This window comes from Maylandia zebra, linkage group LG6 (genome assembly GCF_041146795.1).
Source record: "Maylandia zebra isolate NMK-2024a linkage group LG6, Mzebra_GT3a, whole genome shotgun sequence".
NCBI classification, from domain to species: domain Eukaryota; kingdom Metazoa; phylum Chordata; class Actinopteri; order Cichliformes; family Cichlidae; genus Maylandia; species Maylandia zebra.
Window position 1 is genome coordinate 16,967,227 of NC_135172.1, and position 23,404 is coordinate 16,990,630.

Sequence of the window (23,404 nt, forward strand, 5' to 3'; positions counted from 1 at the left end):
TCATCTGGACATGACAGGAACGAGAAGAAAAGCACCAAAACTTTACTAGCGGCACAAACGATGAGCGGAATCTAACAATCTCACTCTGCAGATTGAGGTGAGTGGATCTTGATCAGAGTAGCTGTCTCATTTATACTCAAACTGTCACGTGTTTTTTCTTGATAAATAGCCATCACAAATTGCCACATGACTTAATAACTGTTGCATTTGCAATTTTTTACAAGCCCCCCACAAAAGCGCGGTGCATCCTATAGGGCATGTAAATGTTAATTTAAGATTTTCACAATCCAGCAGCTGAGAAGGGGGTTAGTATTCTCAGCTAGTGACAGATTTGTGTTTGCCGCACTGAAAGATAATTGCGGCACTGCTCGTTACAGTATGTGGCTCTGGTTCCTGCGTTCATTGTATTCCAAGACCTCTTAAAAGGAAATCCACCCCATCAGAAGCGCATTGTGCTCTTGGATAGAAGCCAAGCCTTCGGAGTCAATATCTGCAATCACCCAAAGCAAACCTATGTGCCACCAACAAGTGTTCTGTCAAAACTCCGGTGTAACTGTGAGGTTTTTGGTAACTGGCTGATATTTAACATAAATGGTGGACTTTTCAAAGTTAAACCACATAAAAAAAAAAACTTTCAATGTATGAATTAATTAAAATGAGGGCTGTCCCTCAGTGACTTCTCACGTGTAGATTTGCATTTTACAGAGCTTACTTGTGATTTTGACTAATGCAGACTTAATACTAATACTACTAATAGAGCACGCAATATAAACTACTGGCTAATGGTTAATAGACTATTACATGAGCCACAACTAATGTCCATATCTACTTTTTGTTCCACAGATTTACTCTGGTTCTTTTAGTCATGAACACAGCAGAACAATTAAACATGACTCAAGTAGAAGATTATCAGCTTCAACCTTCTAACTGCTGCTCAACCGCGTACACAGTGTATGGTGAGAACTTTCTCATGGAGGATGACAGCACAAGGCTGGTTGCAGTTCAAGTTATCCTCATCCTTGCTTACAGCACAATCATCCTGTTTGGAGTCACTGGGAACTCCTTAGTGATATATGTCGTCTACAAGTTCAAAAATCTGCGGACCGTGACCAATTTCTTTATCGTAAACTTGGCTGTTGCTGACTTGCTCGTAAACACGCTGTGCTTACCTTCCACCCTTGTCAACACCCTCTATGGCAAATGGATGTTTGGTCAGGTGTTGTGCTTCATGCTACCCTGTGCTCAAGGCATGGCTGTGCACGTGTCCACCATCACTCTGAATATCATTGCTCTGGACCGCCACAGGAACATTGTCTACCACATGGAGACTAAGATGTCCAAAGACATGTGTGCTGTTGTTATCGTCATCACGTGGGCCGTCAGTGCCCTGTTGGCTAGTCCCCTTGCCATTTTCAGGGAGTACGAGATGCTTGATCTGTCGCCGGCCGAGACTCTTCACGTGTGTGCGGAGAAGTGGCCGGGAAGCAGCATGAATGGAGCCATCTACAGTACATCGATGCTTCTGATTCAGTACTGTTTGCCTTTAATAATCAACTCTGTCGCTTACATTCGCATCTGGAATAAACTGAAGAATCACATGGCTCATCGAAACGATCGAAATGACCGTAATCAGCGAAGGAAGAAGACCACCAAGATGCTCCTGACCATGGTGGTGGTCTTTGCCGTCAGCTGGTTGCCTTTCCACGCCTTCCAGTTGGCCGTTGACATCGACAGCAGCGTGCCGTACATGAAGGACTTCAAGCTGCTTTTCACTGTGTTCCATATCATAGCAATGTGCTCAACATTCGTCAACCCCATCCTGTACGGCTGGATGAACAACAACTACAGGATGGCTTTTATGTCTGTGTTTAAGTGTTTCCCGCTTTCCAGCGTGACCGCAAGATGCTCCAAAGCCAGAGAGACACAGAAAGACGAAGATGGGGTTTGTACTGATTGTAAATCAACAAATGTCTAAAGTTGCACAATTTAAGGGAATGGACTGATAATTAGTTGTTCAAATGTGAAGTGCGTATTTTATGTTTATTTTGGGCATTTTGACCACACATAATAATGGATGATTAAAATGACTTTTTAAATGTTTTAAAGGGCTTAAACTTTAAAATAGCTAACTTCTAACATCAAATAGAGCAACAAAGGGGGGCATCATTAACACACCTGTGAAACTGTACTCACGGCTTCGTAACATACATGTATACGTCTTTAATCTTAATCATTTAAAATACGGCGGATCCAATCTGCCATCCGCAATATACTGGTGTTATCTACATTTTTGCAGTCAGAAAAATAACTGACAAATACCCGCTGCAATAATGAACTTCTTCTCAATTTTGATTTCTGTTCAGCAACGCCACCAGTACAGCTCTCTTACAATATCTGCATAACATGAATTGATTTTAAGCTTTTCTGATTTTTTCCTTCAAATTCTTGGTTCGGCTCCCACCCTTAAGTTGCCACAAAATCTTCTCAAACATCAGAATAAGCTTCATCGACACTAGAATGAAACAACAATATATTATTGTGACAAAAAAGCTGAAAAGCAAAAACCTCTCATAATCTCACGTTTTTCTGATTGTTCACCCTAATCATTTATTTTCCTGCTCACGCTGATGCCAGGCTGCACAGACTTTAATGGCGTATTTATCGACACATTTTACTGAAATGTAGCAAAGTCTTGACATGTTTAATTAATTAATTAATTAGCTAATTAGATTATTTTCTCACAATATGAATAAATAATTAAAACAGTAAGCATTTTTATCATAAGCAATTAAAAAAAATTGATGTTTGTAATCATTAATTTATTTTTATTTTACTTTTTTTTTTTTTTTGGTCCCTGCCACACTTTTTTAAGGAATTTGTCTTGTTGTGTTAGAAATGCACACACTGATAAGACACAAGACTTGAAGACAAACACCAAACTTCTATGTCAAAATGAAACTTTGCAGTCTAACCTAGCAATTGCTTTTCAAACAATTAAACCTTTAGAGGGGCAATAACTGTATCTGCTGCTCACATTTGTGAACACAGAAACAGAAAAGTTTAACAGCTGTATTGGTTGTTCTTATAGGGTTATATAGAAACTCACTGAAACAAAATAAATACGGAATAATGAAAAAATGTAAGGTAAACAAAAAAAGTACTGTTTGATCCTGTCATTTGTTATGCTCCACACGTCACATCGTCCACATCACGAGCTGTGCCATCCGTGGCTTGGCAACGGGGAAGATATCACCCTGCTCTTCTGTCGAGTGGACTGAAATCACATTGATGTACTTGCATGCCTTTCATTGCTTGAAAAAGAGGACCGGACCAAGGTATGTTCTTGGTTCTGATCTTCTCCCTCCTATTCCCCTTATCTTCCTCTTCCTCCCACCCTCTTTATCTCAAAGTTTGCAGAGTTTTTACAAGGGAGTTGAGCTACTAAGGTTCAGACTGCCTGTTGTATAACTGATTTCAAGCATGTGTGGGTGTTTCCAGGTATGTTTGGCAAAGACTGGAGAGAAGTGTTATCTCAATGATTGCAAGAGATTTCATTCTTCACCAACGTGTTGGAAGAAACACGTGTGGTGTTTAACAAGCAGTGTTCTGCACAACTGCATCAGATTACAAAGTATTAAAGAATATCTGCTCTTGCAGATATTCTTTAATACTCATTTTGTTCCATGAATCTTTGTTCGACAGCAGTCTTTTACACAGGAGCATGTAGAATAAATAAAATAAGAAGAATAAATAGAACCTAGGCTGTACTAAATTGGCTGTTGCTAAGTGTTTGACTTGGATTGGGCAATTAAGAATAAATACTTAATAATAAATAACAGACAAATTATGATATAATTGAAAGAATTGAATATCCAGTGAATTTAATGTTTAAGTTGCCAGTTCAGCTCAGGCTTCCAGGGTTGTAAAGATATAGTTGGAAAAGTTAACGTATCCATGCTTCTGTTTAAGCATTCACTTTCAACATGCAAGAAAGCAGCAAAGCTGTAATGGTTTACAAGGTTAACAAACTGTGGCAAAATGAAAATGTGCTATTATGAGCTCAGTGTTTGCAGTGATGGTTCAAATATACTAACATTATGTTGATCATGTGCTTTCTTGTGCTTCTCATAGCATCAACACGTTTAGAGACGATTCAGCAGAAGAGCCCAGCTGAGACAAGCAAGTGAAACCAAGAACAGGCTTTTTACCCGAATTATCGTATTCCCGTTAAATCCTTGCATCTATTTAATTTTTCCTTAAACTTTTACGTGTGGTTAATGCTAAACTCCTAAACTTTATTTCTGACATAGAGTGGCTCTTTTCTAACTAATCTGCATCGTAAACAACACTTAATCTGACTGGGTTTTAAAGATTTCTTTGATGCTCTTGTTAATGGTCATGATTTGAATGCATGGTTTGAAGTACAGGAGTCGTGAATACGTTGAAATTTTGACTGTGATCATCTGTGGTCACAGTTATAAAACTGTGTACAATGATGACGTTATTGCCTTCCTGTGTGAATTAACCTTCATACACACTTATTTTATTGATAGATAATGAATATGAAATACATTTTAATCCGTGACATGTAAATGTAACAAATTTAAGAAATGGCATGTGAAGTAAATTCCACTAATTATTCTGTTCTTGCTTTAAATTTGAGAATCATTTGATATTCAGTGGTGTCTTAGCTGTAGTTGCAGATGTTTGCATGTTTTTGTTTTTTAATTTAATTCAGAGTTCAACAGGAAAGTAAAATAGTTCCCACCCCTCCCCGAATTGTCTTTGTTTGCAGTGAGCATTGTAATCACCACTATTCACTCTTACACTGATTATCTCGGCACTCAGGTTTTAAAGTGTTCTTCCTGTTGACCGCGTCCTTAGTGATTTACTTTACGTGTACGTGAGGACCCAAGGGACTGGGATATTGGCTGTGGGTCTCCATTTTTAGTAAGCTATTCATGGTGTATTCAGCATTAAATCAATAATTGTTTCTTTGGCTGTTTGGCAGAGCAGGTGCTGCTGTCACAAAGCATCTGTCCAGGATGAGGGTACATACTAATCAAATAAATTGAACAATAGCTTGAAAACAAATTCGATTTTATTATTTTTTGCTGATCGCCATGTCCTTTGGCTTTCATACAAGAAAGCACTTAAGTCATCTGCCATGTCAATCTCACGACTTTCTGTCAACATGTATTAATATTTAATTAATGACATTTTGTTAGATATCGTGAGCATTGATTTTGCCAATTAATTGTATTCCCATTGTGAAATAATTAGATGGTGTGGCAGGATACTAATCAGTTGATTCACATGTAGAGAAGAAAATTTTATTGGTTATTGGTGATTCCCTGGGTTTCTTCAGCCACTTGAGTGGCTTTCTGTTATTATATATACAACACAGTGTAAAAGTCTTGAGTCCTCCCTGATTTCTTCATGTTTTCCCAGGAAAATTTGAAATAAGTGCAGTGATTTACTGAAATGTGCACACATGGAAATACAGCATATAAGGCCAAAACAAGGTTTATAATTTTAATGAGCTTGAAAGTAAATGTTCGGTATGACCACCTTTATTCTTCAAGACAGCCTGGAAGCTTTCTTGTCTTGTTTCTTTAAGTGGTCTTCAGGAACAGTTCTCCAGGCTTCTTAAAGGACATTCAAAGCTCTTCTTTGGATGTTTCTGCCTTTTGTTCAGCTCTCTGTCAAAATGATCCCCCCACACTGCTTGCTGAGTCCGGGCTCTGGTGAAGCCAATCCATGACTCCCCGTGTCCCACAGTGTGTTTCGCTTTTGTTGCATTAGCAGTGTGTTTGGGATAATTGTCATGCGAAAAAATGAAGTCATGCTTTCCAGGTCATACTGCATGGTGAATCAAAATCTGATTTTTTTTTACAAGATGTCCAACACTACTGGCTGAAACACAGCCCCAAACCATGACAGAGCCTCCACCATGTTTTACAAATGGCTGTAGATACTCACTGTTGTACCTTTCTGCTGACCTCCTCCATACATACTGACGACAGATTGAGCTAAAATGTTCAATTTAGATGAATTACTACAAGGCCACTGATTTTCAGTCCAGTTCCTGTGTAATTTGGCACACCTCAGCCGTTTCCCTTCACTTCCTTTCCTGAAGAATTGCTTCTTGATATGAACCCTTCCACTGAAAGCGTTTCTGATGAAGCTTCAGTGAGGAGTAGATGGATCAAAGTTTCAGATGTATCTTTTAGGTCCAGTGTCTGGTCTTTGCTGGATGGTTCCCCCCATTTCTCAAGGACATGACTTTCAGACACTGGTTATCTGCCAAAGATCAGTTTTAAGCTTTCCACTTACTCTTTTGTCTTACACTTGTCCAGTTTCCTCAAAGGACACACTGCACATCATGTTGGGATATGCCAAGGTTTTGGCTAATAGTTCTTTGGGAATCAGTGTGTTGGTACAACATGGTTATTTCATGTCTGTCAAACTGTATTATCTTTGACATTTCTGATGTATTCAACAAAGGAAATGGAAACAAATGTTGTGTTTCTGCAACAGCGTCATAGTAAAACTTAAATCTTGGTTCTCTCTTAAGCTGTCAGTTACTTGTAGAAACAACAATTTTTCATCCTTTGGTCGTTTTTTTATGCTTGAATCATTCGTAGGTCAATGTTAAGTGTTGTAACAAACAACAACATTTATCTGAAAACGATCAGGTACAAGTACTAGACTGAAAATGAGTGGAAAAGCAGTATTTTCTTTCTACTATACGTTAATTGCACAACTGAAATAAATTATATCTGGTTGACTGAAATTTGCATCAGATGGTAAAGTGGTGCAGGTGAAGTCTAAAATGTATGTTAATGTGTTGATCTAAAGTGAAAGTTTGTGTGCAAACCTTTTCCAATAAACTTTTAAGTAATGTGACCAACATCAGATTTATTTTGTATAAGCAAACAACATGTTAGCAGCAGCTACAGAAACAGAAAATGTCCATTCATATATCATATAAAAAGTAGCTCATACCTACCGTGACATCTCCAACTGGTGTGTGAGATACCAAGTCTGGCATTTTGGTCCCTTATTTATTTTATTTTTTTAAAACTTGGTCCTCGGAGTGGATAAAGCTAGGTTTGTTAGCTAGGCGCGTCACTGATTATGTTGTAATAGTAAATGTTATAAAACCTCCCGAGCATTTCCTCGTTGGAATCGCTCAGCTCTAGGTGTCACAGTTTGTTTGTATCCTTAGAAGTTTTTCTTTCCTCAGAGAAAGAGTATAAACCTAAACAGTAAATGGCTTTTGACTGTGATTTTGTCCAGCTTCTGCAAGAGTTTTCTGAATATTCAACGTGCTAGATTTGTAGATTAGTAACGTGTTGTTGATAGCAATTATGTTTTAATTGACTTAACCTCCTGCTCGGGTTAATGTGTGAAACCTCTGGCTAATTTCCAGCACCTGATTAAGATGTAGGTCAAATATACTGACAGGTTAAAAAGCTTAGAAAGTGCTGGAGGGTTTGACTATCAGCCGTTAATCAAGATGTTTTATGAGTGCAGATTAAAGAAATTAATTTAGGTACAATCTCTTGATTAATAATTCACAATTATCTTAAATGTTAAATTCGGACCTAGAGAAAATTCACCACAATTGCTACTTAGGTAATTAATTTAACCTCAAAACACTTCAAAAACATCATGTAGAATGGTCATAACAGAACAAACAATAATGCTATGGCTCCCCCTGCTGTCTCAACAGGTTCATGTCATATAAACTAAAGTTACTCTCCAATATTTTAAGACAGTTAATCATAGTATTGGTAATATTGAGTATTATTGTTTATTTAACACTGGACTAGATCCAGCACTGCAATAGTTGAGATCATGGAGAATTTCAAGGATTTTATAACACTTAACCACATGCTGTATTTTTATTTTATGACTCCAATTGTGTGCTACCACAGTTTCAATCTGACATCCTGGAAATTAGAATCGGATGTTGACTGAGGATAAAAATAAAGTTATGCGGTTTTGTGCGTCTGCAGTGACAGATTCATCTGCCTGTTTTGCTCTTTTGCAGACTCAGTTGTGTAACTCTCCATTGTTCTTTGAAATGGTGCATAACAAGGTTAGCTACTCATTCACTCAAGAGGAATTGTGCGATATGGTGCACAACAAACAATACAAAGAGGCCAACGAACTAAGGAGTGGCTGTCGTATTGCATAGGTGATCTCACAGGGTGGTTGCTGCTACGTTGAAAGATATATACATGAGTGCAGGTGGTGATCAGTGCCAAACATAGAATGATGCAGTGACACAGCGTAGGGTCATGTGTTAGTAGTGGGAACAGTCGTACGTTTATTGTTCATGTGTCCAACAGCAGAGGGGAAGAAACTGTTCTTATGGCGAGAGGTTCTGGTGCGAATGGACCGGAGCCTCCTGCCTGAGGGGAGCAGGTCAAACAGACTGTGTCCAGGGTGAGAAGGGTCAGCTGAGATCCGAGCTGCACGCCGCAATGTCCTGGAGGTGTACAGGTCCTGCAGAGATGGGAGTCTGCAGCCAATCACCTTCTCAGCAGAGCGCACAACACGCTGCAGTCTCTGTTTGTCCCTGATAGTGGCTCCAGCGTACCACACGGTGATGAAGGAGGTGAGGATGGACTCGATGATTGCAGTGTAGAACTGCATCATCGTCCGTGTTGGCAGGTTGAATTTCTTCAGCTGCCTCAGGAAGTACATCCTCTGCTGGGCTTTCTTGATGACGGAGGTGATGGTGGGCTCCCACTTCAGGTCCTGGGTGATGGTGGTACCCAGGAAGCGGAATGAGTCCACAGAGGTGATGGGGGTGTCAGTCAGGATGATGGGGGGGAGTGGGGCTGTGTGCTTCCTGAAGTCCACAATAATCTCCACTGTCTTCTGGGCATTCAGCACCAGGTTGTTGTGGCTGCACCAGGACACCAGACGTTCAACCTCTCTCCTGTAGGCAGACTCGTCCCCGTCCGAGATGAGCCCAATGACGGTGGTGTCATCTGCAAACTTGATTAGCTTGACAGACTGGTGGGTGGAGGTGCAGCAGTTGGTGTACAGGGAGAAGAGCAGAGGAGAAAGAACACAGCCATGAGGGGAGCCGGTGCTGATGGTCCGGGAGTCCGAGACATTCTTTCCCAGCCTCACATGCTGCTTCCTGTCCGTCAGGAAGTCAGTGATCCACCGGCAGATGGGATCAGGCACATTCATCTGGGAAAGCTTGCCTCGGAGATGGTCTGGAAGGATGGTGTTGAAGGCAGAGCTGAAGTCCACAAACAGGATCCTGGCGTAGGTTCCTGGGGAGTCCAGATGCTGCAGGATGAAGTGTAGGGCCATGTTGATGGCGTCGTCTACAGACCTGTTGGCTCTGTATGCAAACTGCAGGGGGTCCAGGAGGGGGGCCGTGAGGGTCTTGAGATAGGAGAGAACCAGGCGCTCAAATGACTTCATGACCACAGATGTCAGAGCCACGGGTCTGTAGTCATTTAGTCCAGTGATCCTAGGTTTCCTGGGGACAGGGATTATGGTGGAGGACTTGAAGCAGGCAGGCACATGACATGCCTGCAGTGAGGAGTTGAAAATGCCAGAAAACACTGGGGCCAGCTCGTTTGCACAGTGTCTGAGGGTGGCAGGAGACACGCCGTCTGGGCCGGGAGCTTTCCGAGCATTCAGGTTCTTAAACTGCTTCCTCACATCTGCTTCATGAATATGAAGAGTTGTGGTGGGAGGAGGTGGTGTGAAATCCTCTTTTGTGTGGGGTGAGGAGGGGGGTGTTGTAGGTGAACGGTTTGAAGGTGGTGATGGCTCTATGTAGGGGGGAGAGGTGGGGGAATTAGTGTCCAAAGTGTCTCTATTGTTGGGGCCGTTGGAGGTGTGAAGGCTGCCTGATGGCTCGTCAAAACGGCAGTAGAAGTCGTTAAGGGTGTTGGCTAAGAGCAAGTCATCAGTGGAGTGGGGGTTTTTTTTGTCGTGGCTAACAAATGCTTATAGCCATAAAGCTTATAAACGGCCAACATTTAATATCCACCTTTCAAATATGAAGCAGGTGGATATTTCACACCAATGATGGGCATACAACCATGCCAGAGATTTAATGAGTTTGTACATGTTGAATTTTAACAAATACATTCATCGTTTTAATTTGCTAACATCTGTTAGCTTAAACCACAGGTGTCGAACTCCAGGCCTCGAGGGCTGATGTCCTGCAGGTTTTAGATATGTCCTCGATCCAACACAGCTGATTTAAATGGCTAAATTACCTCCTCAACATGTCTTGAAGTTCTCCAGAGGCCTGGTAATGAACTAATCATTTGATTCAGGTGTGTTGGCCCAGTGTGACATCTAAAACCTGCAGGACACCGGCCCTCGAGGCCTGGAGTCCGACACCTCTTGCTTAAACTATGCATAAACAGAGCTGGATCTGTTAGAGCAGGGGTGGGGAACTCTAGGCCTCGAGGGCCGGTGTCCTGCAGGTTTTAGATGTCACACTGGGCCAACACACCTGAATCAAATGTTTATTTCATTACCAGGCCTCTGGAGAACTTCAAGACATGTTGAGGACGTAATTTAGCCATGTTGTTGTTGTTATTAAGGCTACACATACAGAGACCTTTAACATTATGAGCAGAGGCCTTTATTGGAAAGACAGATTGTGGTTTCGCTGGACTCTCTAAGCAACCAGGTGTTTACATTATTGCCTAGAAAATACATCATATCAGTAAGAGTGAAGAGTGTATTCTTACTGAAATATTATTACACACAGCACCAAAGTGCAGACGAACACATGAACACATATGTAAGGAATAGAAGGGCTTCTTAGATTTTATGTGTCTGTGCTCATATAAGGGAGGCAGGGTTCTATACAGAGGGAAATGTTGTGACGAGGTCGTGTCCCTCCGCTGGTCTCATTCTGGCACGAGCGTGGATCTCACAGTACAGCTGTCCCTCCACAAAGAAATAGCCCTTCTGTTTCAGGTTGACATCACAGTCAGAGCACACAAAGCAACCAGGGTGACGATATTTGTCCCGAGCTTTCACCACTGTCCCACTGAAGCATCAAAAACAAACTGATGTCAGGAGCACAGAATATACGGCACTTAAAAAGTGGTACAGCTTCACGATAAAGCATAGAACCCAGTTACTGCTGTGCTAACTGTTTATAGGTTAGAAACACTGGTAGATGTACTCTAAACAGGCTCCAAGTGTAAAGACAATAGATGGACACAAACCCAAATAACTGGAACACTTGTTTTCCTGCAGTGCAACCTCAATGCGACTTGTGTTTTTGCAACCAGAAAAGTCGCCCTCTGCTGCCCATCTAAAAACACACAGGTTTAACAGACTTCTCTTTCCCCCAGTCCCAGAAGCTTTTGATAATGTATTGAGTTTCAAAATGTAAGACATTTGTGTTTCTAGCTGACATTCAGTGGCCACTTTATTAGGTACACCTTGCTCGTACAGAATTGGATCCCTTTTTTCCTTCAGAACTGTCTGAATTCTCTTTGGTACAGATTCAACAAGGTTTTGGAAGCATTTCTCAGAGGTTTCGGTCCATCAGACAGGTGCTGCACATCTATATTAGCAATCTCTGATGATGGTAGAGGCCATATGAGTGCAGTGAACTTACTGACACATTCAAGAATTCAGTTTTTGATGGTTTGGCTGTGCGATTTAAATGACGCTGAGCCAGTACTGGTGGGCTGAAAGTGTGCCAAGAACACATCCCCCATACCAGGAGCCTGAACTGTTTGTACAAGGAAGGATGGATCCATTAATTGCATGTTTATGACAAATTCTGATCCTGCCATCCAAATGTTGAAGCAGAAATTGAGACTCGGGCCAGGCATCATTTCTCCAATCTCCTGTGGTCCAGTTTTGCTGAGCCCATGTAAACTGCAGCTTTAGTTTCCTGTTCTTAGCTAATAGAAGTGGTACCCGGTGTGGTCCTCTGCTGCTCCAATCCATCTGCTTCAAGGTTCGACGTGTTGCACGGTCACGTATGCTATTCTGCATAACTTGGTTGCACTGAGTTACTGTTGCCTTCGTATTAGCTTAAAGCAGTCTGGCCGTTCTTCTCTGACCTTTGACGTCAACGAGGAATTTTCACAGAGAGAACTGCCGCTCGCTCGATATTTTCTCTTTTTTAGACCATTCTCCGTAATCCCTAGAGGTGGTTGTGAGGGGAAAAATCCCAGTATGTCAGCAGTTTCTGAACTACTGAGACCAGCCTGTTTGGCACCAACAACCATGCCTCATTCAGAGTCACTTAACTTTCCTTTCGTCCCCATTCTGATGCTCAGTTTTCACTTCAGCACTGTGTTACTGCCACTCAGTGCATTATTAGGCTGATTAGATTTTTGCATTAACAATGAGGTGAACAGGTGTACCTAATGAGGTAGCAGGTGAGCGCATATAATTTATGCAGTTTCTGCGATCTTCAAACGATGCTAGAGCCTCTGGGTGTACTGCGCTGAACTGTGCTGTTTCTGCATAGATGGTCTTAATGTAAATCGCAGATGAGTCGTTCTATTTTTACTCACACAATCCCATTCCCACACTTGTCACAGACAGGCAGTTTCTGCAGGTTTCCTGTGGGCGTAGTTGGTTTGGTTGTGGGCGCTTTTACTGTCCTGGTCACAATGGGGCGAGTGCCTGATCACATTAGAAAGAAACCACTCAACACAAAAACCCTGCGTGATCATAACACACACATGAAAAGAAAAACCACGAGACGGGGACAAAGCGGCATGAATGATCATTCATTTTGGGTTTCTGTTTTTTGTTTTTCAGCATATTATACGTATTCTGCTAACAAAGGAAACACGTGGAAAAGTGCTTTTGTATTAATAATACTCCAAAAATAAGGAGAATGACACACACTGTGGAGCTTTAATAGGGTGTGATATGAGACATTGTCACAGTATTGCATAAATGATCTACTTACTTTCAGTCCTTTTTGTCCAAGTAAATCACAGTGTAATTTATTGAAAATGTATTAATGCCACAGGTAAGTCATCAACATGTAATTTCAGCTATGACTTTAAGCCAAAGGGTTTTTAGATCAATCCCTGAGCCCTTCTTCCAACCAGGGTTGAAAAAGATATGAAACTTTCAAATTTGTTCTTTATTTTTCTTACAGGGGGAAAGCTGAAAAAAAAAGGTTTAAAACGGCAACTTTATGTGAAAAAACAGCATCTCGTGAACTGAAAAGTGTTTGATGACAAAACTACTGCCTGTCAGTGTCACTACAACCAGGTGAAGACTGAAAAAGTGGGAAGAATTATGAATGATTTATGAATTGATTTTTTGAGGAAGAGATGCATAATTTAGGAGAGAGCTCACCATCACTGTCAATAAATTCCTGGAGGGCTTTGAAGGAGCCAGACTGCCGAGGCTCCTGGGGATCCTCCTGGTCTTTCTGTAACATCCGGTAAACGTCAGAATCCTCAATGCTGGTTAGAGCTCTGGGACTGAGCAGTGCATCGAGACACACACAGAAAAACCCCATCAAATTCTACTAACTGCAATACAGGAGTTTTCTTATAATTCTGACAAAAAAAACCCAATGAAAGTTTCACCCATCACGCTTTAAAGTTGGTGTCTAGTGTGTGCAACAAATGTGCGTAACCAGGTGACGATCACGCAGCATGATGGGTCAGCCTTACAAGGAGAAAATGGATGCGAGACAAAAATAATCACACGGATTTGATTAACGTACAATTTGAGCTGTAATTTAACCATAATTATGGTTTAATAAACAATGATCCCTTCCAGTGTACTGCTGCAGTGCTCGTCTAAATCAGTGCAGAAGTAATGCATGAGTGAGTGGCTTTGGTCGGATGTGACCTATTCAGAAGTTGTGGTTGAGCCACAAAGAGATTCTTTCCTATATTCCCTAAGACACCGTACATCAAACAAGCTAATGGAATCCATATGACTGCATGGGAAGGCTGAAGGCTAACATGCTGTAGCACATCTGTGTGACTCACTGGACGGGTGATTCTGGAGGTGAGTTATGTAAAACGGGCAAAAACAATTGGTGCAATAGTAGCTCTGTAGGATCTACAGTGGTTATTATTCATTCCTGTTGTTGTATTGCTGGATCCTTATCACTCAAATAAAGAGAGTTGCCATAAGAGAGGCTCCAGAGGAAAGTAATTAGTTAATCAGTTATTTGGTTAAATATTCTTAGGTCAGCTCAGTTATTTTCAACCATAAACACACACACGCACAATCTTAAAAGCTTCCCACATACTTAATAGAAGAGTAAACAGCTATTTGCTGTGTATAATTACAACGATGCAATGATGTCCTTCGCAGAGGAAGAAGGCCTTTGTAAAGTGAGACTAAAAGCCACAAGGCAAAAACTACTCCAGAGAATCAGTATGTGTACTCATTTCATTTAAGCTCATGTAAGAATTTCCACTTATGTTTGCTGTGGCAAAGTAGACACACAGGGCAAGTGACACAGAACAGCTTTACATTAGTTGGTTAAGTGGAGTATATAATGTGTACAAAAGTATTGTGAAAGTATTGTGCACCTGTTAGGCTTTGGATTCAGGTGCTTTCAACCACAGGTGTATAAAATAAAGCACCAATAAAGAATCAGTTGTACTAAAGAGCTCGCTGAATTCAAGCATAGTAGTGTAATAAGATGCCAGCTATGCACTTGCAACAATTTAGTACATGGAATTTCTTCCAAAATTAAGTGTAAGTGATATCATTGCAAAGTGGGAGCATTTAGTAACCCTAACTGCAAAGTGGCAGACCCCAAAGTTACAGAGCAGGGTTGCCAAGTGCTGAGGTAGTGCATAAAAGTCACCAATGCTCTGCTCACTCAATAGCTGCAGACCTCCAAATCTCCTTGTACATTAACATCAAGCACTGAAACTGTGCGCTGGGAGCTTCATTGCATAAGTTTCCTGTTGATGTAATGTGTTGGTGGCACAGTGTGGCATGCTGTCGTGCTAACATTTTTCTGTGTGTGTGAACCATTAGGCTTTACACTTACGCACCTTTATATTTCTAAACATACCAACACAATGACTGATGGAAAAGTATTTCTAAGCAACAGGTTTTTAGCACTTAGTTTGTGTAATGTGGTGCTTTTAGACAAACTAATGATTATTTGCACTGATCACCTCTCAGGCTTGTGCTGGACCAAGCCTCGGATCTGGCCCTCCATAGCATCCTGGATGTTGCCACTGGAGTAGAGGCCTATAGGCGTGTTGTAGGATGTGCTGACTACCTGGCGCTTGTCATCAATGTTCGCTGCTGCCACAAATGGCTGAGCTCTTCTATTGTGAGCTGTGCCAATTGGTTTATATTCCTGGTAGGAGAAGAAGGAAGCAAGGACACTACTGAAGCAGTAACAAGATACAAAGATTTAAGGCATCATAGCTACTAAACATACAGTCTCACAGACCTGCTGCTCTGCTTCCAGGTTTATTTTAAATGGGTGAGCTCTCCCGTCCTCCATGGCACGTGGAGTCCACAGTCTTGATTCGTTTCTGGAATTTAAAGGCAGATCCTGGTCAGAAGTTCACCACGATGAACTGACTGTTAAATGCCTGTTTTTGAAGCTTGTGCGCACATGTGAGCCTAATCCTGGCACATAAAACATCTAAACTGACCTTAGATTTATGTCTTTCCTTAAGTACCACAGGCTACATATTTCTTCCACATTTTTTCCCACAGCTTTTTTTGTAGTAGCAGTGGATATTATTATTAAAATTAAGGGATCAACACACAAAATAATTGCAGTAACAATCTGTATTACAGAATGTGGATACATTAGTCATGGATTTATACCTTTATAGTAAAGCGAACACCTGTGAAATAGCTAACACCAAAAAATCCAACTTCAAATTTAACTTGAATCAAAAGCTGAATGATCCAAAAAAAGGTTTGTGAGCATGTGTATACTCCCGCAACCTTTCAATGGTGAGACAGAGCTGATGAGTGGATTCCTTTATCTTGTTCTGAGCTTCACAATGCAGCATGTTTGTTGCTGGGACTCCCTCAATAGCCAGGATGACATCACCAGGGCACAGGTTGGCAGCAGATGCCTTACTGCCAGGAGTGATCTGGATGGGAGTCAACAAACAAGGCGAGCATCATAGACAAGTGGATAACAAAAAAAAAGGAAAAACAAATATCCATCCATTCTCTTCAGCTTGTCCTTATCAGGGTCGTGGGGTTGCTGTAGCCTATTCCAGCTGGCATAGGGTGAGAGGCAGGGTACTCCATGGACAGGTCGGCAATTTGCCACAGGGTTCACACAGTGACAGATCACCAATTAACCTAACCCCACTGACTGCATGTCTCTGGACTGTGGCGAGAAGTCAGAGTACACGGAGAGAACCCATTCAGTTCACTGAAGGTTAGCCCAAATCCTCACCCTTCCACCACCGTGCTTGACTGTTGGTACAAAGTGTTTGTGCTGCTATGCTGTGTTTGGTTTTTACTGAAAGTAGCACTTAGCCTTTGTAGAGATAAGAGGCTTTCTCCTAGTAACTCTTCCAAATAAGCCATACAGGACTTTTCTATACGTACTGCCATGAACTTCAATATTTGCTGTCCCAACTAAGGCCTGTAGAGTCTAGGATGTAGTTGTTGGTAATTTTAGTGTTTCTCTGAAGATGCATGGCCCAACCTTGGGGCAAGATTACTCCTGTGAGGATTAGCAGCTGCCTTAAATGTTTTTGACTTGTAAATAACGTTTCCCTGTAGAATGATGGACTTTAGAAATTGCCTTATAACCCTCTCCGGATTGATTGGCACCTGAATGCTCCAGGCAAGCAAACTCCCAAAATTTGCTGATGATCAGTTAATCTGGTGAATTTGATCAGTAGCTCATGGCTGCTACTTATCCTCTTAAGCAATACAGGTGTACTTCACAGACACAGTTCATCTGAGGGTGTATTTATCCAATTGTAAGTCCAGATAAATTTTAAACTGGGTGTGCTTTCATTTTACTGTGGCGGTCAGTAATAATGCAAACAGCTCCGTGTAGGACAAAGGATACTTTAACAAGCATATTCTATGGCCTGTTTCAGTTCCTAGACAGTGTTCCCTGGGAACACTGAATGGGGGATCTTTAAGAAACACAACAAGTTTTTCACCAAGCAACTATTTCTGAAAATTATGGGAGTTACACACTTTACTAAGACACACCATTCATTAGCTAATTCCTAATTAGTCTGTCCAACGTCCAACTTTTAATTTCAGCAGCAGCTGTCTTCATTTGCTTTTCGTCCTACGATTTAACTAAATTTTCATATCAGTTTATTCCTCTCAGTTTCAGTGACAAACAAAAACATGCCCTCGACGAATTCAGGGATGTACGGCTGTAGCTGGTGGGGTCATGGGAAAAGTTTGGGACCAGAAGACCAAGTTATGCAGCGGAAAAGGTTGAAGCAGCCTGAATTAGTATCATTATCAATAGAGGGAGTGGAAAATGAGCACGATATTTACGTCTGTATTAAAACTATTTCCTGTTTGTTGTATCATAGTTTGCTAACAATCATAACAAAGTGTTCTTTTCTCAAAAACAGAAAACTTGGCATGTTTGAGCATTTAAATCCAGCTTCAATAGAGTCCAAATGCAGTTCTTTTCAACAACACCTTACACGAACGAGCAAATACATAATATGCTTAAACTTATACATGCTTACACACAAAGACTTGAGTAAAAAAATAAAACAAAACCCCAACATATTCCGGTGATCTCATTTCTACGGTATGGTCAAGATTCTTACATGGATTGAAGCTTTAGCTTTATTAAACAGAAACTCTGCCCTTGACTTGGATTCCCTCTGTACATTGCCTTTATACAGTCCAGTACATCCAGATGTTGCAGTGCTGTGAAAAGTCTGTTCTCCATCACTGGCACGTCATCTTTTAATACAGTACTCAGGGGCTGGGCCCCTTGTTTCTGTTCCCCTGCTTGGATCAAAGCTTTATAACCTCCCCCCACACACACACACACAAATTCAAAACACAATTCAGACCATTGATGAGCTAAATCTATAAATTCAGCAGCTCGTGCACTCTCCACAGTAGCTGCTAACAGAGAGACGTTGCTCTGGTTGGTATGCATGTGTGTAAACTCTCCTGTCATGGAGCCAAAGTAAACACCGAGTGACAGCGTCCAGATGGTAATATGTATTCTGATGGTCAGGAAGTGACTGGAAAAAAGAGCAAGAACTGCCAGAAAGCCACCAGGGTCACAGCTCACCTCTCCCGAGGCAACATCAAACAGTACCCAAAATGTCCACTTGCGCCACACAGGGCACGACCTGTGCTCAGTCATATTGCATTACTGGACATTGCAGACTGAGCTACACTGAGATGTTACGGTGAAACTTAAATTAGGTCATCTGCCTATAAATAACAGCGGATAAAAGTGGTGAGGGGATGTCTCATGCTTCCAAAAGAGGGAGCGGTAATTTACAGTGGAGCATTTGTTTGAGAGCGCTGTCAGACTTTGTCTCGCTGCTCTCATGTCTGGATCGAGTAGGTACACAGCCATGCTTTTATTTTTTTCTTTAATTACATTCTTTTGCTTCCTCGGAGTTCAGCTGTCATGTCAAACGTTTGTCTTTGTTTAAATTACAACCACCTGCCTGCCTTTTCTTTCTGCTTTTCTCCCGTCCTGCCTCTCTCTTCTCTTTTTACCTCCCTTGCTTGCTCTAAAACTATTTTCTTAAGAGTCCGGGATAAAATAGGGGATGCAAGTAGCAAGACTGGGAATGTGACAGGTTGAAGCTCGTTGTGAAGGAGTACCTCAGCCTTCTTGTCAGCTGCAATCTTCTTTTTTTTTTTTCTGCCTGTTTGGACCGCTGGACTCTGATAAGCATATACAGTTGTAGTCTTAAAAATTAAGCCAAAGTAATGACATCATGGGAGTAGTTCTCTCACAGAGATCCGGCAGAGACACGTAATGCATGTTAGGCAATTGAATCCATGTTCTTTACACCCCTCATGGAGACATCACACAGAGATGCAGATCTTCATGGGTAAATCTAGAGCGGCGCCCACTTTACAGCCCCTGTGTGCTGAAGAAAAAGATGATTATCACTTGTGTTTACTTTCACCAGCTGGGAACACCAACGGCTCATGAAGGGGAGGATGTTCCTAACCAAAAATGGCATTGAACGGAGCGAGTCGAATCACTTGTGCTCTCAAATAAATCTTGTGGGTTCACTGAAGTAGCAGCTTTTTAATCTGCCCTGTAGCCATTTTTTTAATCATAGTTTGTTTTGGGGTTTGGTTTTTTTAACAGTTGTCTCTGTTACAAATGCATTTGAGGATACAGCTTCTCATATTACTGATCTCATATCGTTTCCGCTTCCCCTCTCTCTTCAATCTCAGCCTTCTTTCATCACTGTGCTCATACAGGCCTCTGAGTGTCCACTAACACAACAGGTGTGAGTTTACTGGAAAGAGCTGGTGGTTTGTGAGCTAAAATTGCTTTTGGTCAGTATTTCCTGAGGTCCCTCTCTAAATATAGATTCACATAACCCCATCATACATAACAGGATTACTGATCTCCATCTCTGGCTGACTCTGGGGATTCAGCCCACAGGCAAGTTGTAACACAGATGGAGAAAGCAGTGCTCATCGTCAAAATCCTAACTTTTGTATTTTGCAGTGATCAAAACAGTTATTTGGAGCAGTAGCCAATATAAATGTCTGTTAACTGTGTGCATCCTTTGAAATTCTTATGTGTTTATTAGGTTTGTGGAGTCTGAATTATTAAAAAGCTAAAAAAAAAAGTTTTGATTTTGACCAATATGGAACAAAAACGCTAAAACTTCCAACTACAAGGGACGATGTAATCTCATTTAGAAATAATCCTCATCAAAGTAACAGAGACTGGTTTTCTTACTCACAGGCTATGCTCAAAAAATATTGGATCACCTACATGTTACACCCCATGAACGTCTGCAGTTGTGCAGTTCGCAGAGCATCTCCTAAGCACCACGTTCATCCCCGCTCAGCAACTTACGTGGCTGGCATTGCTGTGTTTCCTAAATGCTTCCACTTTGGAATAATGCTTAAAGTTGAAGACTTTAAAGTAGTCACCGTATTATGATCAAATTCATTGAGCTGAGCATGGCTGGACACTTTATTTTATATGCCTGTGAGAATGGAACTGAAAACATCTGAAGTTACACTAAAAGCTGACAGGAAGTCACCATTTTACAGAGACTACAACAAAAATGACAGATTTTTCACCCATAAGGAATAAGTTCACATCCCGTTTAGGACATCTGTTGAGACTTTGCTTTTGACGGTATGATTAGGTTAGATTTTGGCAGCAAAAGTTAGCTAGCTCTAAAAAAACAAAATAGTTAATATAATCCTTTTTAAAATATAAATTACATACTGGAAAGCAATTTCTACCATCTACATCTAATGGCTTCTGTTTTAGATGTTGGAGGGTTTTATTGAAGTTTATTGAACTACTTGGTACTGTTAAAAATTTTGCTAGTGTGTGAAAGAGTGGCAGCGAGGTTTCCTGCCCAAGCATTAGTAAGCTAGGTGCTACACCACTTTTCTGAAGTTGTAGATATGATTCCATAAATGAATGAAAAAACATTTTATGATAGCTTTGACTGGCGCTTCAGAATAACAGTCTAAGTTTGCTGGTGGCAAAAACAAGCTTTTACATTCACACAGATCTTTGCTAAGTGGGATTAGCGTGCTTGACGGTCGTTGGTTTCTTGCTCTATTTTAGAAAGTACAAACATTTTGGTCAAAAATTATTTAGGTCAAAAAACATTTAGGTCCCCCAAATTAGAAGATATAAATAGGTTTGAAAATTACCTGAATTTTCCTTTAAAAATGAGACAATAGGAGCCACTGGTTAGCATAGCCTAGCTTAGCGTTCTGAAGCGAAACAGATAGTTGGACTCTCTAAGTTTACCTGCACTCCCAAAACTTACTTATTAGAATGCTATTTGCACTCTCACACACGCAAACCACAAAAACAATAATATAAAATTTATACAATTAGACTAGAGCCTGGTGACTTAAGGACAGCAACATAAAGAGTCAGTGAGGTTTGAGATATGAAAGACTATCTGTTATCATATTTGTACTAAACTAACAACAACACCCAGTCACTTATCTACAGTATTTATCTTCTTATCCAGCTTTGGCCTACAAAATACATGAACATATTTAACATATTTTCAGAAACAGAGAATGTGAACTGTCCCATTTAATTTGTGCTAAATTTACAACATCATTATTGGTATCTGTGAGGATTCCCTTGTTAGTACTTCGTGTCAACAGGAAATACCTAATTTCTTCCAGGAAATTATCGTTTTCATCACCGATGACCCCATACAGATAAGAGTTTCTCCATTTTCTTATCTTCCAAGTCCACCTACAGTCAGTCATTCACATGTCCAAATGACTTAATCTAGTTGGAATTTTTTTTTTGTATTTGCGAGTTATTTTTGTTTCTTCTCTCATCTTTTATCTCTCTCTGTGCTGTTGAGGATGACGAGCTGCCTGATGCTGTAAGCTGATCCAAAGTTGGTGTACTTTCTTCTCAACAGCTGCACTGTTCTAACAGACATTTCATAATGCTGCGCTCATCACTCCAGCGTCGGCACTGTCTGTTCGTCCTGTAACGTGAGGAGGTTCACACAGGTTTGTCCAAACATTTGTTTAGATCATCGGCTTTAAGTTGGTGATTATTCACACAGGCAGCGGGATTAGAGTATGATTTTGGAAATATTTTCCATGCTTCAAAATTTACTCAATGAGACATCCGTGTTTGTGTGTGTATTCGTGTGCGTGTGTGCACATATGTTGGATAACAATGCAAGCTGCTATTTGTATCTAAGCCTCTTGCATTTACTGCGGCACAGGTGCAAGCTTCATACCACACCAGAATGTTTCTAGAATGAATCGTCTGGAAGCACAATGTTTACCCTCAAGCTATTTGAAAAATGCACTGGGAAAAGAAAAAAATGATTTAAAGAACTACTTAAAAAACTGGCAAACTGATATCACTTTGCTTCTGTTCTTATAATGCAGACATTATGCCACTCACTCACTCACTCACCCTGGAGATGGTCAGGGGCTGGTTGAAGTCCTTTCCTCCTGTCAGACGAAAGCCCCAGGGGGCCGGCCCATCCAGCACCACGTTAAGTGGCATGACCCTTTAAAGTCTCCCTGCTGTTTTGACAGCAGCACAGACAGTAAACTGCACACTGTGGGGATCACAGTTAAAGAGCAGTGGAATATCAAAGTGATGGAGATTTTGAACCAAGTGAGGGGGTCAGGGGGAGGAGGATGGACAGCTCCCGCCCCGTGAGTGAGGTAATTGGTCAGATTTTGGGAACTGACTCTCAAGTCTGTACTAATTCTGTTTGAGCGTGTCTCGTTGCTTCTTTTACAGTACTCAGTAACTGCTTACCTAAATGAACTCGTGTCCACACACAGACTGAAGATGTAAACCAGCTTCTGTCAGAAGCCAGCCCCCACTAATGCTTCTCATCCCCGGGCAGCTCGAGGTCTGGCTGGCCTCCTCTTGCTCTGGTTGATGGGTCTTGCTGCTCCTGCCCTTATTTGGTCTGAAGGCAAAGCTTCTCTCTGAGGCCTTGGAGGTCTCACAGGCACATTCCAGTCACTATTGATTTGGAAGGGACCCAGGACTCTCACTCCTAGCCGAGCTTGATAACAATCCAGCTCTGACTTGAAGTTTTTTTTATTTTTTATTGTGTTTACAGCAGAAACCGGGCTTTGTCTACTCTATTAAACTGAGACATTTTTCATGTCTTTAAAGACTTCTTCTAGGCCAAAATCTGAATTCGCTCTTTGTGATCTCAGGAATTTATTTTTCAGCCAATACAGAATTTTCTTTGCTCCCCTTTCATATCTGTGTAGTACTATTAATAAGTTAAAATAAAAAATAAATAAAAACATCAAATGGTCCATGCCTGTGAGTAAGGCATACTAATCTGTGTCAACAGTGATAGCCATTTAGCCTGAGCAGGGAGCGGCTTCATCATGTAAATGTGCCATTATGAATCCACACCACAAACTCCGCCTTCGGCCTTGAAAACCCTTTCCCACTTGCAGTATTTCAGCGTGGATCAGATTCATGGTTTGTTTCTGTGGTTGCCATGACATGGAATCACTTGTGTTTCCACATTTCTTTCTCTCTGGACAGAATTAACAGGCCGTAACAGTAAGAGTACAGATCTAGGCATCCATTCTCTGTAACACCAAAACCATATTTAGCACACGTGTAGCGTTCAAGTACATAAGCATATAGGCATTATATGAACTTTATGTTTACCTTGCTTTACCTGAGGAATGGAACAGTTATATATGTCATGCAAGTTTAATGCAACATAGATCAGGACTGCTCTAC

The 23,404-nt window shown here is 41.1% G+C and overlaps 2 protein-coding genes across 2 annotated transcripts; one reads left to right on the forward strand and one right to left on the reverse strand.

The window, feature by feature from the left end:
• The first annotated feature begins 865 nt into the window (after positions 1 to 865).
• npy2r (neuropeptide Y receptor Y2) lies at positions 866 to 2,224 on the forward strand. The gene has a single exon (XM_004568388.4). The coding sequence runs from the start codon at positions 866 to 868 to the stop codon at positions 1,973 to 1,975; it is 1,110 nt and encodes a 369-aa protein (XP_004568445.3). The 3' UTR covers positions 1,976 to 2,224.
• Positions 2,225 to 10,616: 8,392 nt separating this feature from the next.
• Positions 10,617 to 22,272, reverse strand: LOC101484652 (PDZ and LIM domain protein 3). The gene is made up of 7 exons (XM_004568376.5): positions 22,091 to 22,272; positions 15,940 to 16,091; positions 15,431 to 15,515; positions 15,147 to 15,334; positions 13,348 to 13,475; positions 12,546 to 12,657; positions 10,617 to 11,053 (listed from the first exon to the last, which is right to left on the reverse strand). The coding sequence occupies exons 1-7, from the start codon at positions 22,181 to 22,183 to the stop codon at positions 10,864 to 10,866; spliced, it is 948 nt and encodes a 315-aa protein (XP_004568433.1). The 5' UTR covers positions 22,184 to 22,272; the 3' UTR covers positions 10,617 to 10,863.
• Positions 22,273 to 23,404: the final 1,132 nt, after the last annotated feature.